Source organism: Procambarus clarkii, chromosome 44 (genome assembly GCF_040958095.1).
Source record: "Procambarus clarkii isolate CNS0578487 chromosome 44, FALCON_Pclarkii_2.0, whole genome shotgun sequence".
Classification (NCBI taxonomy): domain Eukaryota; kingdom Metazoa; phylum Arthropoda; class Malacostraca; order Decapoda; family Cambaridae; genus Procambarus; species Procambarus clarkii.
Window position 1 is genome coordinate 24,418,006 of NC_091193.1, and position 14,998 is coordinate 24,433,003.

The 14,998-nt window shown below is 45.0% G+C and overlaps 1 protein-coding gene across 5 annotated transcripts in view; it reads left to right on the top strand.

Moving 5' to 3' along the window:
* The window catches only part of dock (SH2/SH3 adaptor protein dock), a 152,584-nt gene that overhangs the window by 109,753 nt on the left and 27,833 nt on the right, over window positions 1-14,998 (top strand). For 3 of the 5 annotated variants that reach the window (XM_045725930.2, XM_045725929.2, XM_045725931.2), the window contains exons 2-4: window positions 3,160-3,552; window positions 10,108-10,301; window positions 11,109-11,392. In XM_045725930.2, the coding sequence (XP_045581886.1) occupies window positions 3,524-3,552; window positions 10,108-10,301; window positions 11,109-11,392 (507 nt within the window). In that variant the 5' untranslated portion in view covers window positions 3,160-3,523. Of the gene's footprint in view, window positions 1-2,827; window positions 3,553-10,107; window positions 10,302-11,108; window positions 11,393-14,998 lie in introns of all 5 variants that reach the window. The other 2 variants (XM_045725932.2, XM_045725928.2) reach the window with 2 other exon arrangements.

Sequence of the window (14,998 nt, forward strand, 5' to 3'; positions counted from 1 at the left end):
CCTGCAAGGTCATGCACGCTACCTGCAAGGTCATGCTCCCTACCTGCAAGGTCATGCTCGCTACCTGCAAGGTCATGCACGCTACCTGCAAGGTCATGCACGCTACCTGCAAGGTCATGCTCCTTACCTGTAAGGTCATGCTCCCTACCTGCAAGGTCATGCACAGTGCCTGGAGGGTCCCCACGGGGCCTGGAGGGTCACCACGGGGCCTGGAGGGTCACCACGGGGCCTGGAGGGTCACCACGGGGCCTGGAGGGTCACCACGGGGCCTGGAGGGTCACCACGGGGCCTGGAGGGTCACCACGGGGCCTGGAGGGTCACCACGGGGCCTGGAGGGTCACCACGGGGCCTGGAGGGTCACCACGGGGCCTGGAGGGTCACCACGGGGCCTGGAGGGTCACCACGGGGCCTGGAGGGTCACCACGGGGCCTGGAGGGTCACCACGGTGCCTGGAGGGTCACCACGGGGCCTGGAGGGTCACCACGGGGCCTGGAGGGTCACCACGGTGCCTGGAGGGTCACCACGGTGCCTGGAGGGTCACCACGGGGCCTGGAGGGCCACCACGGGGCCTGGAGGGCCACCACGGGGCCTGGAGGGCCACCACGGGGCCTGGAGGGTCACCACGGGGCCTGGAGGGTCACCACAGATGTATTAAGCTTGGTGCCAGTGCCGGAATGGAGACGAGAGAGGTACAATATTGAGATAAGACAAAATGCAGAATAGACCCTGGGCAGAATGGAGGTGCCACAGACACAGTCACAGAACACTTTATAAACATCACAGGTGCACCCCTACACATTATCCTTCCAGGGCCTGTGGGCCGCTCCAAGCAACAGCCTGTTGGACCAAGTTACCACAAGTGAAACTTGGCCCAGTGCTGAGCTTGGGGAGTAGAAGAGTTTCCAGAACTATCTCCAGGTATAATGTCATCAGTGCCAGTGTTGGGGAGTAGAGTAAGCAGTGCCAGTGTTGGGGAGTAGAGTAAGCAGTGCCAGTGTTGGGGAGTAGAGTAAGCAGTGCCAGTGTTGGGGAGTAGAGTAAGCAGTGCCAGTGTTGGGGAGTAGAGTAAGCAGTGCCAGTGTTGGGGAGTAGAGTAAGCAGTGCCAGTGTTGGGGAGTAGAGTAAGCAGTGCCAGTGTTGGGGAGTAGAGTAAGCAGTGCCAGTGTTGGGGAGTAGAGTAAGCAGTGCCTGGGTTGGGGAGTACAGTGATTATTGTGAGTCTGTATTTCACTTGTGGGTTCAGTTTTGAAGTGATGGAGAAAAGTGTTAACTGATAACTGCTAATTGATGCAAGTGTATGAATAGTCTCTCAAGACTGATTTGTCACTAGACTTCAATTTCTCACACACATTCTGTTCCTGCTGTTGAGTTCCAGGTGATCACTAGTCTATTCTTGACTAGTTTTCCCAGTACAGTATTTTGCAGCAATTGAGTTTCAGATGTTAGGAGCCGGTCGGCTGAGCGGACAGCACACTGTACTTGTGATCCTGTGGTCCTGGGTTCGATCCCAGGTGCCGGCGAGAAACAATGGGCAGAGTTTCTTTCACCCTATGCCCCTGTTACCTAGCAGTAAAATAGGTACCTGGGTGTTAGTCAGCTGTCACGGGCTGCTTCCTGGGGGTGGAGGCCTGGTCGAGGACCGGGCCGCGGGGACACTAAAAAGCCCCGAAATCATCTCAAGATATAACCTCCTACTGTAGTTGATTGTATCTTCGTCTCCTTTCTAAATAATTGATATCATGTTTGCTGTCTTGTATTTGTGGAAGATTACTGTCTCATTATCACCTAAGGTAACTTTATGTATATTGTGTTTACATGGCAAGATAAACCACTTGTAATAGACCTCGTGTGGGTGTCCAGTTCTAACACAACAAAAAGGGGCCTTTGAATATTTTCTATGACATAGGGAATTATTTTATTTCAAGATTCATTCTACATTTACATATTCTTCTGTGATGGTTTCAGCTGTTCAGATCTGTAAAATTCTATTTTTTTTTTTTTTTCAAAGACTTAGTATGTATAAATTTTGCCTGTTAATTTGCCTCGCAGAAATCATGCAAAATAAACCGGGAGCCGGTCGGCCGAGCGGACAGCACGCTGGACTATGATCCTGTGGTCCTGGGTTCGATCCCAGGCGCCGGCGAGAAACAATGGGCAGAGTTTCTTTCACCCTATGCCCCTGTTACCTAGCAGTAAAATAGGTACCTGGGTGTTAGTCAGCTGTCATGGGCTGCTTCCTGGGGGTGGAGGCCTGGTCGAGGACCGGGCCGCGGGGACACTAAAAAGCCCCGAAATCATCTCAAGATAACCTCAAGATAAACATTCCAAAACTCAAGCTATATTGAAGTGTATATAATGGAAATTAAAATGTTGATCCCACTAACATTTTTGGTTATAAATGCATTTGTTATGTCTTGCAGTCAACATAACTGCAGCATTTATTTTACAAATGCTGCAAAAAAAAAGAATGTTCCTAAAATTTCCTTAGCCTTAGTCATTGGGGCTATGGAACTGATCTTGGCAGTACAACTTTTGGAAGTAAAAATTTGGATGTGTTTGTTGAGTCAGTAAACAAGTTGGGGAATATAAAGTGCTGTAATGTCATATTGAAAAGAAGCCACATGTGTTTTGTGTTATTATTTTTGTGTTTTTTTAATATCTGAAAATGTGCATTTTTATATACTAGTACTGGTAATGTTTAAGACCCTCGTGATTCTGGCTTAATTTTGTAATAGACATTTTACATAGAGTGGAAGCTGAAGGGCGTCTTGAGCTTTATGTATGATTTAGCACTATATAACATGCATACCTTGTGTACTGTATATAGAACAAGCAGAGAGAACATTATGGTGGTTCAGTGATGTGTAATCCAAGCAGTGATGAACTTCATTGTGTTGGTCACTGGATGTGAAGATCCCAAACACCTGGAGAAGAAGTGACTGTTGTGTTGAAGAGATACTCTATTGGTAAAACTTAATATGAAAGTGTAAAATAGAATAACTATAAAACTAAAATCAATTAATAAAATTAAAAGAAAACTCGAATATTACAAGACAAAAATGCTGGCTTCAGTAATCCATAATAGAGGTACATATCTAGAAAATCTAATGTTGAATAATGATGAATGATGTAGGCAGTAAGTGTGGCTTGTCATTGCAGGTGTTGAGTTTTTTAAATAAAGAAAAGACAGACAGGTCACAGCATTTACCGGTGCGTTATTGGAAAGGCAGAGAGGATGTGAGTGTGGAAAAGATAGTGACAATTGTGCCAATATTCTAGCACCACACCCATCATCAGAGCAAGTAAACTAGTTAACCAGGCAGGGGTAGAGAGCCAGCACAGGGGCCATCCCCGGGGCACTGGTGGGCAGGGCTGAAGACGGGTGGTGGCCCGGCTTATGCCACCTCTTGGGATGCCAGTGTTGGTGTGTGACAGCATGTGGACCATAGCCTAGAAGCTCAAGTGGTCAGTGGTGTGTCCTCGTGCCCTTACCTCCTTCACCTGCTCGTCCTGTAGCTATTGTATGGCCGCAGTCATGAATTTCCTACCAGAGTAAGTTATTACATCGCTGATCTCCATTTTATGTATTGGGTATCCTCAGGTTTCTTATGGTTTTCACTTGATTATTATTATTATGTTTTAGTTCAATATCTTGAGAATGCCTTTGTGTATAAGCTTGACACTTTAAACCCTCATTCATTAAAGTATATAATCAAAAAATATAAATGCCTTTCATAAATGAAGCCATGCAGTCCTCTGGTGACTATATTTAGAACCACTTCAAACTTTCGCTTGGGGGTTTGACCTTGAACAATATCTTGACAACGAATAAGAATTTTTCCATCAAAATTTACACACACACACACACACACACGCACACGCACGCACGCACGCTCTGATATCAGAGGATACTACTATACCAGTAGTCCCAATTTAAATTTCTACATTAAGAAGTTTTTCAGGTACAGTATTTCCAGTAGTTACCTCATGGGTTTATTCCATTTTCTTTTATATCTATTGAGCCAGTTCACTCTGTTACAGTACTGTACTCAACAATACACTTTTAAATCTCACATATCGCTATTTGTATGGGAGTTACGTTTACTTGTGTGGCAACATCTCTGTCATTGGATCACATCTTTGCATTCCTCCCCTCATTTTCTTCAAATATCAGTTCCTCTCTTATCATTTCTCATCAGCTTCTGTGACAGTGGTCATGTCATTTCTTTCCTGGCTTTCTTTGTATTGCCATTTGATGCCCAATAAAATATGTATATAATTTCTTATCATTTGGCTTTGGTGGAGCCTCTCTTGCTTTTGAGATGGATATCTCATTTGTTCCTGTCAAATTGACTAGGATGTTTTTTCATCTTGTCAATTTCTATCAAATTGACTAGGATGTTTTTTCATCCTGTCAATTTCTATCAAATTGACTAGGAATTTTTTTTTTCCTACTTGTTCTTTGGATCACGTCTTGGCATTCTAAAGATTTGCTCTGCAGTACCGCATATTGCTGAATCTGACTTCCTGGTTTTGTTCCAATGTCCTGATGATTATTCTCTCCCTCTTCAGCATTCTCCATCTTTTTAGCTAAGAATGAAATTTCCAATTTTCAGAGTGATCTCTTGATTGTTGATGCTTGATTTGTGTGGTTGGTGTAATTACCTAAGTGTAGTTGCTGTATGAGAGCTACACTCGAGGTCTCCTGTCTTCCCAGCACTCGTCATATAATGCTTTAAAACTTCTGATGGTAGATTATTATCCTGTGGCCTCTGTGCAGAATTATGTTCATTCTTTTCGTGCTTCTTGGGCGAGTGCTTTTTTTTTTTTAATGTAACATCCTTGGCTCCATGTTCCAAGGCTTGGTTCTCCCAGGTCATCTGGAGAATGGTTCAGTTCAGCCAGCCTACTGTTTCTCCTTGTAGTGAAGGAAAAACAAGTTTCTCCATGATGTGTGTAACTACTCCACGTGGTCCTTGTTTTATGTCTAAGTCTAATATGGAGACTTGGGTTATCTAGTGGTCCAACAAGGATTGGTCACTTGTTATCTAATGGATGTCCCTCATCTTTGCCACGATTGTGTGGTGCTTGGGCTGGTGATGCACTGGTAAGGACTCTCTTTTCCTATGTCCTGTTTTACTAATATTTTTTTTTTACATTGCCAGCATGTTGTCCTCTCCAAGGCACCTTTGTGAGTATAATTGTGGTCCAGAGAGCTACTGAGGATGCTGGTTCAGAAGTAGTGGTCATTGTATTGAGATCTAACTTTCAGGACCGCCCCCTGTATCTCCCCATTCCTCCTCCATTGTTCCTTTTCCCCATAGGGTTTAGAGGCTTTCTGGACAGCCCCTTGAGTAAGGAGGGTGGCTGGCAGGTACTCCAGATAGACTGGGCTTCCATCCAGTGACAGTCTAAGTCAGCGGTACAAATTTGATATGGTACAAAATTAGTTTATTCATTGCAATATATTGTTTGCTTTATTTATTTTAATTAAGAACAATGGTTTTGTTTCTCCTGTGATTTTTCTGGGCAGTGTTCTGGTTGTAGGTTAATATTCCAATGTATTCTCCTCATCCTTCTAGAAGATATAAGAATCTGGTCTTGATTTCTAGTTGACTTGAGCAAGTCCAGCGGTCCTGTAGGTTATCTGAGACTCTGCAATAGTTGTTCCATTATGTTCCATGGAGCTACTCAGGGGCTGTCCACAAACAACCATTTCATTAAACCTTATGCTATATTTCTGGGGGGAGCCCCTTCGACTCCCCGGAGCTTATTAGGCTGATATGCTAATGTCAGACCCTGGCATCAGTCATATGTATGGAGTTCTTAGGCCTCCCGGGGACCACGAGCCAGAATCTGGGCCCCCTCAGAGAGGCACGAGGAGCAATGGGCTATAGAAACCGGTGTGTGGTTGGAAGCATTCTATGTCTGCCATTGACTGGGTTAGGCACCCAGAATGGTAGGTGTCCCAAAATAAACCCTAGCTGGTGAAAAAATTGCTACCAAAAGACGAACTGTTGGACAGGACTCCCCAAACAAAAACGAGGAAATGAGCATGACTGAGCAGCTCCCCCTGCATCGGGAGGGAAAAGGGGGAGCCCCTTACCACCCGCACCGACTATCCACCCCTCAGTTCTGTGGCTGATATAAGACCTTGGCGGTCGTGTGACTCTGGCTCCAGAATTGTCTCAGTGTTGTGCCTTGTGGTGTGGTTCTGTCAATTGGGGGTGTGCGAGCCAGGAGTAATTTCACCAGTACTCGGGCTGCATGTGCCTAGGGTTACCTTTCACAAGTTACTCGGGACCTACCTCCGCCTTGGTATTTTGCTGCTTGGTGATTGCCTGCGCTTGGAGTCAGCTGGGGTGTTTCATGCGCCCCTGTTTGCTTCTGGGTACCTTCCTTTGAGGTTACCTTGAGGTATTTTTAGGGCTTAGGGTCCCCGCTGCCCGGTCGTTGACCAGGCCTCCCGGTTGCTGGACTGGTCAACCAGGCTGTTGAATGCGGCTGCTTGCAGCTTGACCTATGAGTCACAGCCTGGTTGACCAGGTATCCTTTGGAGGTGCTTGTCAAGTTCTCTCTTAAACACTGTGAGGGGGTCGGTCAGTTATGCCCTTTATGTGTAGTGGAGGTGTGTTGAACAGTCTTGGGCCTTCGTAGGAGGTAGCTTTGTCACTGGTAGGGGGGCAAGATACTGTGAAGCTAGTTTTCACTTTATAACAGTGGCCAGCTCTGTTCTGCCTGTGTCGTCGTACTCATGCGGGGTTTTTCTCTTTGTTTTCTGCCTGGTTGGGGGGGGGGGGGAGTCTTTGTGTGGTGACCCCTCTCTTATTGTATTTTTGGTGGTCCTCTGCTACGTCTCCATGTGTGTGTACATGACGAGGGGGTACAGCACTAGTAGTTTGCTTGGTAGTTTGCTCGGTAGCTCTAGGGTTTGTGCGGGAGTCTGAACTTTGCTGTGATCGGGTCGGGTTTGGATTTGTCAGCTGTGCTGGCTCCTTCGCGGACGTCTCTTCCGCCTCTCTTGCGATCGCTGGGTTCGGCCTCCGAGTGCCTTACGTCGGCTGCTGAGTCGCCGGCTTCCATTTTATTTTTTTTGGCTGTACTCTAATGTACGTATATAATAATTAATACCTTTGTCATTGTTCAATGTACAGTATCTTTATTCAGTGCCTTGGCGCTTACCCGAGCCCTTGCTCGATGTGTTCAAGGACACTTTGTCTCTTGGCTGGGGCTTTGTGACCAGAGCTCACCAAGCCGGCCAGGGGCAGTGGAGTTCGTCCTTCCATCGAGCATACAGCACGGCGCAGGAGTTCGTGGCTGTGTGGATGTCGCTTCGGAGGGTTCGGGTCGCTCACGGATTGACAATCCGACTCCATTCAGACTGCTTCCCGGTGGTTCATTGCCAGAACTGCAGGGGGTTCAATGAGGTCCTTGACTCTTTGGGGCTGGTAGCTTCGGGTGACTCGTCTGCTGAGTTCTCGGGGTTTGGCTTTCCTGATCGTTCACGTTCGGGGGTGTCCAACATCCTGGTGGACAGCCTGTCTTGGTTCATTCCCCTGTCCATGGAATGGACGAGTGATGCCAACTTGTTCATTTGGCTCTGCTGGACGTATGGGCTCCTGGAGGTGGCCCTCTTCGCGTTGGCGTGGTCGCAGCGTCTCCCGATATGTGGCACCCTTCCCCGACTGCAAGGCCATCCGGGTCGATGCCTTCAGGTAGGACTGATCGAGGTGGGGTTACCTGTACCTCTTTCCCCCAGTCCCACTCTTGCTTCGGGCTCTAGCTCGCTTGGAGACTTACCTAAAGAGATTAGTCCTGTTGGCCACTTTGTGGCCGGCCCAGCCTTGGTTTCAGGGGCTGCTTGCTCGGTGTCCGAACCCGGAAGTCTTCCCACGGCTCTGCCTCTTTCAGCAGATCAGGTTAGTCCATTACAAAGCTGGTTCAATTTTCTCCTCCAGTCTTTGTGTCTAGTTTTTCTGATGTGGGTCTATCACCACTTGTATGGTGAGCAGGTGGCTTTGTTGATGGTGTCCCACCTACATATCTCGTCTCGGCGGCAGTATGAAGTTTCTTGGCGGTCCTTCCATTATTTCTTGTCCCTTCGTAGGTTCTTTTCTATTTTGAATTGGGTTGTCTTGTCCTTCCTTTCATGGTTTTTTCTGGACCATCATCTTATGCTGAATACTGACGCCTCATGTCATCCTGGTCGTTGGACCGGGTGTTCTTTTTTTTTCTATCTTCCTCTCGGTTTTTTGTGGCCCCTTCGGTTCAAGATTGTTTTGCGAAGGCTCGTTTCTTGTTGACTTTGGTCTCTGGGGGTCAGGTTGGGGAGCTTCATGCTCTTCTCCGGCACAGAGGTTTCTGCTCCTTAGTTCCTGGTGGTAGGTTTGTTTGTTTGCAGCCATCTCCTTCTTTTCTGGCAAAGACTGAGATTGCTGCTTTCCAGAGAGGGTCCTTGGGTTGTTGATGCTTGGTTGGTTTGACCAGGGGGCATCATGTGTTGTGTCCGGTTGCAGCTCTTTGCCATTACCTGCGCACTACGGCCTCGGTGGCCGGGGACATGTTTGGGTTGACCCGGTTTTCCTCCTTCCCTGTTCCAGGATTCGGGTCTCCCAGGTCGTCCGCAGGATTATTCGATCCAGCCAGCCTGTGATCTATCCTCGTGCCTATGATGTTTGTAAGTTTGCTGCGCTGCACTGGCTGCCATCTTTGGTAACATGTCTTGGGCTGACATTCGGGCAAGGGGGTTTTGGAGGTCGAACAGGGTCCTGGTCACTCACTACCTGGTCAGTGTTCCTGGCCATATTTGGGCATGTGTCGCATTGGGTCGGCAGTTGCAACCCGTTGTCTTGACTTCAAGTTGAGGAGCTAGTGGCGACCGCCTCCCCGGTAAATCCCTCGTTTTATCTTGGGGTAAGTAGCTCCAGGGAGCTGAAGGGGTTTTCCCAGAAAACCAGCGATGAATAAAATGAAACACCATTTTCTGGGTGAGACCCGGAAGCTCCTCGGCAACCCTCCCTCCCTCCTCTCCGTTCGGCAGTTTTCGCTAGTTTTGACATTCGTCCTCAGAACTTAAGGGTAGATAGCTGGTAATTACCTAAGTGTAGTTACAGGATGAGAGCTACGCTCATGGTGTCCCGTCTTCCCAGCACTCTTTGTCATATAATGCTTTGAATCTACTGACGGTCTTGGCCTCCACCACCTTCTCACCTAACTTGTTCCAACCGTCTATCACTCTGTTTGCGAAAGTGAATTTTCTTATATTTCTTCGGCATCTGTGTTTAGCTAGTTTAAATCTATGACCTCTTGTTCTTGTGTGGCGTGTGGCGGGGTCTGGGGCTTCCCCTTTCCCTTTCCGGGGCGTGGGGAGCTGTGCAGGCAGTGACAGTGGTGACGTCATGCTTGTTTGCTCGTTTTCGTTTGGGGAGTTCTGCCCAACAGTTTGGCTTTCGGTAGCAATTGTTTCACCAGCTAGGGTTTGTTTTGGGGCACCTACCTTTTTGGGTACCTGACCTGGTTGATGGCAGGCATAGAATGCTTCCAATCACACAGGGTTTCTATAGGCCATTGCTCCTCATGCCTCTCTGAGGGGTCCAGGTTCTGGCTTGAGGTCCCCGGTAGGCAGGCCTAAGAACTCCGTTTAGTTTACTGATGCCAGGGTCTAATACATTCATATCAGCCTGGATAGCTTCGGCGAGCCTCTGACTCTCGCTCAGAAAATGGCGTTTCATTACATTCAATGCTGGTTTTTTGTACACAGAATTAAAAATGAGTATATTTTTATCACATTTAAATAGAAAACTGATTTAACTTTTAAAATTTATTCTAGTTAAATACATAATGAATCTCTTGCCATCTACCTGCTACAGTACAGTGCTTAGTGCTGCTAGTAATTTAAGCATTTGGTTATGTATACTGTTACTAACAAGTATTTTTATTTTTTAATCTTTTAAGATAATTTCATACCTTTGAATATGCTTCTTCCTTTTTAAATTATCTACAGTTTTTTTGAGTGTGAGAGATTCTTGCAGTTCTAAAATATTGTATTGTACCTAATACTTATACACAGTAAGACTTAAATACAATTCTTTGGTGTTTTGTTTGCAGTATAAAGAAGCGTGTTAAGAAAGGTGGTGGGAGCCGCACCCTGCCGTCCACGGGAGGAACACCAACACGAGGGGTTGACAGTCCCGGTGGAGTCCGGGGCAACACACCCATCGATCCATCTGAAGCCATTGGTTGGGCTGTAGTCAAATACAACTATCAAGCTCAGCAGATGGATGAACTTTCTCTAGTTAAAGGTACTTTCTACTTTACAGTACTAGGAAATTTGGCATGTAACTTGTGAAGCTTTTTGAAAAGGCATTGAATTTTCTACTTTTATTCATACCATATGCATGTCAAGACAGGTAATTATCACAGTGTTATGTTGTTATACATTAAATTTTTGTAGTTGAAAATAAAAATATTTTTCAAATGTTTATCTTATTAACCTTATTTTGATAATGAACTGTATTCTATATTCTGACTTTAATAGGTGCACTAAACCCTTGGTTTAAAAATAAATAATTTTTTGCAAAAGCCATAAGAATGCTATCCAGTAAGTACATATTCATTAACATAAGTTAATTATACAGTATTGTGTTGAGCTCAATTATCCAGTGACATTTTTCTCCATTCACTCTTAAACTTTCTCACAAATCATGGGGTTACAATTAAAATATTAAAATCTTTGGCAGACTAGTACGTAGTTCCTTATTAGTTCTCAATAATCCAGTCAGTTGAGAGTGCCTAATGAGATGGATTTTCTGTAAAGAATTCAGTGCAAGATTCTTGTCTTTTACCTTTTGAAGATTATTGTCGTGTCCTCAGATAATCTTCAGGGTTTGCTAATAAAAAAAATTTGGTTTATTTTGTAAAGTTAATGCAAGTTTTATACCTTTCCTGAACAAGAATTTTAAAGCCAAGTTTTCTCATTGCAGTACTCTACTGTACAGATAACGTGCTTAATATCATAGATATATTTACTAGTATTATGATTTAGAATTTGAAACAGGAGTTATGTATTTTGGCTATTTGAATTCTAAAATATATATTAAATTTTGCAGGTACAAGGGTACTAATCCTTGAGAAGAGTAACGATGGATGGTGGCGAGGTCATTACAATAACCTGGTTGGGTGGTTCCCTTCTAATTACACCACAGAAGAACCCACAGAGGAGGACCACACGTACACTATGGCAGAAAACGTGCTTGATGTTGTTGTTGCGCTATATTCTTTTACTGCACAAAATGAACACGAATTAACATTCACGAAAGGAGAAAGGATGGAAGTTCTGGATCGACCGCCATCTGATCCAGAATGGTACAGGGCTCGAAACACTCAAGGCCAGGTACATGTTTGTGAATGAGTCAAGGGGGAAAATAAATTAAGGTGAAAGAACAGAGGAAGTTAGTTTGGTTGAAAAGGGCATTGAAATAAATGAATGTGTGTAAACCACCTAAAGAACACTACACATGCACTAGTAGAGAGATACAAGATATTCTTATTAAGTCTCAAAGTACAATCAAGAGTATTTATGTTAACTTTTTAGAAGAAAATTAGCTAGTGAATGCTTAATTTATTGCTTATTATATTTCTTAGTTCAGTACAGTACTGTATTTGTAATATGAAATATTGCTCAGAACCATACAGTAGAAAAAATATTGAATTTGTAATGAAAAATACAGGTTTGAATATGAAAATCACCTCTCTGATCTATATCATCTGATTAAACCCTAAGGCGAGACCCAATGAGGCCTTGGACAAGGATTAGGGCAGTCAGGCAGGAGACATTCTTGGTGTCAGCATCACATGAAATTTTTCAAGTGGTTCCTTCAGGATCATTAAAGGTGCAAGGTGATCACTAGAGATCAGCTTATTCTAGCCAGAATTGACTGGCAGAGCTGCATTCCATAAGAATTCAGAGTAATGTAAGATGTCTCCCTTGTGATCAAACACTAGATGATGACGTATAGTCATCACAATGCAAACCTCCGATCCCTTGTACTTTACATATTTTCTTAGGCACATAATATGACGCAAACAGGAGAAAAAGGAAAGGACCAGAGGCAACTGAACGGCACAGCTCAAAGGTGCTCGTCATTAATCACTATGTATTTCTGAGATATTGTATTTGGTTGCATTCCAAGGAAAGCATCATTCATGGACAATAGAAAACAGAACCAAACAAAAGGGGGAACTCACCCAAGAGTAGCAGTGTGCCAACTGGAAGTTTGTGTGTAGCTATAGGCACACACTGTTCTTGCAGGCAGGGTATTTTTTTTCTTTCTATGAACTTTCTTTACAACTCTGTAAAATCTCAGGTGGTCTACCAAAATCCTCATATGCAGATCCCAGCACAAACATAACCAAGAAGGTGGCTTTGTAAATTGCAAATTTATGAATACTGTATATTATTGACTCTAGGATTGGCCTGAGGGAGGCAGATAGACCAAGAAACTGAACTTATTCAACACTGTACACATGTCATTTCTGGCCAGCATGCACTGATGAACACTGGGTGTTTGAGTGAATCAGTTATATAGGTACGTAAAGACCTGGGTGATTCAGAGTCAAAGCTCCCTGGGTACCACCTTGGTCAGTCTCCTGAAGGTTCTGAGAACCAGATTTAGCTTAAAGGAAAGAGCCCAGAAGTGGCAATACGTCACCCACATGGAGCTTAGAAAATTCCTGAACCTCAGTTGAATTAACACACGTAAATAGACCTCCTGTAGTTAGATGGACACTAGCCAAGAGTTGGGGATGAATCCAAAAGACCATAACTGATGTGGTAATACAGAAAGTTGGACAAGGGATGAATCCCCACAAAAATCGAGGATCATTCTCTTGGTAGAACGTAACTTCACCACTGGGAAGAGATGGGACTTTAATAGAAGAAAATATGCCATGTAAATCACGCACCAATCTATAGATGGAATACAGAATTATATGAACATGTTTGCTGATGATGCTAAGATAATAGGGAAGATAAGAAACATAAATGACCCCTTTTCTCCAAGGAGTTCCGGACCAACTGGGCTGTGGTGGGTATGTGGGCCTGCGGGCCGCTCCAAGCAACAGCCTGGTGGACCAAATTCTCACAAGTCATGCCTGACCTCAGGCTGGGTTTGGGGAGTAGAACAACTCCCAGAACCCCATCAACCAGGTATCAACCAGGTCCTTCAAGAAGACCTGGACAAAATAAGTATATGGAGCACCACTTGGCAAATGGAATTTAACACTTTGGCGTACCCCGCGCGCCACCCCCTCAACTGTGCGATTTGGGTCCCAGGGTTTCACGGGAGCGCGCATAAATTCTGAAAAGTGTATACTCTCTTCAACTTTGTCACCTTAATTCTCGTCCTACGAGATTAAATTTGGTATCATTGTGTTCGCAATAGAATTCTCTACAGCACTAAATGCATATAAACTCCAAAAGCCCGGCTAATTACCCGCAGCAAACAGAGAAAGTGCGAACGAGTTACCCAGGAGAGCGCAAACGCGATAAAATGTTTTCACTATTTTCACTCTGGTCACCTCAATTTTTGTCCTAGGTCTTTCATTTTGGTCTCAATGGGTTCGCAATAGCATTCTCTATAGGAACATTAGCATATAAAATAAAAAACCTGGTCATGCTCCAACCGCCGATGAGTTGAAGACGGGCCACGCGTTAGCCGCGAATGAGCGCTCAGACGCCTTCCAGCTACACTCCCAATTCCCGCCCTATTCACGCCTTTCTTTCGCAATTTTCTTCCTGGAAGGGCCTTGTTCATGATCACTATCCATCGTGGAGTAAGCGTAGATAGTTTCTAAAGCCGCAGTAAGAAATATAGCCACGGAAAATAGCCGAAATATTCACACATTTGAGATGCGAGGGGAGGCGACACCGGTCACAACAGTGGAGCGAAAACAATGGGCCGATGGCGTGTGCTGAGCCGCCTGTGGGCCACGAGGTGCAACAAAGAAAATGGGAAGACATCGGCACGCATTTTAAAACCAGTCCCCCAAAAATTGGATAAAAACCTGATTTTTGGCGATTATTTAAAGTGGATGACACAATGCTGCGTCATGCCCGTCATTACCGACAGTAAACAGATGACACAATGCTGCGTCATACCTGGGCGAAAGTGTTAATGTGAATAAATGTCATGCTATGGAACGTGGAATTGGAGAACATAGACCCCACACAACCTATAAATTATGTGAGAAATCTTTAAAGAATTCTGACAAAGAAAGGGATCTAGGGGTACCTGGTTGATACCTGGTTGATGGGGTTCTGGGAGTTCTTCTACTCCCCAAGCCCGGCCCGAGGCCAGGCTCGACTTGTGAGAGTTTGGTCCACCAGGCTGTTGCTTGGAGCGGCCCGCAGGCCCACATACCCACCACAGCCCGGTTGGTCCGGCACTCCTTGGAGGAATAAATCTAGTTTCCTCTTGAAAATGTCCACGGTTGTTCTGGCAATATTTCTTATGCTTGCTGGGAGGACGTTGAACAACCGCGGACCTCTGATGTTTATACAGTGTTCTCTGATTGTGCCTATGGCACCTCTGCTCTTCACTGATTCTATTCTACATTTTCTTCCATGTCGTTCACTCCAGTACGTTGTTATTTTACTGTGTAGATTTGGTACTTGGCCCTCCAGTATCTTCCAGGTGTATATTATTTGATATCTCTCGCGTCTTCTTTCTAGTGAGTACATTTGGAGGGTTTGAGACGATCCCAATAATTTAGGTGCTTTATTGCGTCTATGCGTGCCGTATATGTTCTCTGTATTCCCTCTATTTCAGCAATCTCTCCTGCTCTGAAGGGGGAAGTGAGTTCTAAATAGAAAACTGTCACCTGAGGATGACATTAAGAACATTGAGACAGTGTCTCAATTGTGTCTCCAGACACAATTGCAGCTCATCACGACTGCAGCAAGCAATAATAAAACACAAATGACAATGGAGAGACCTGT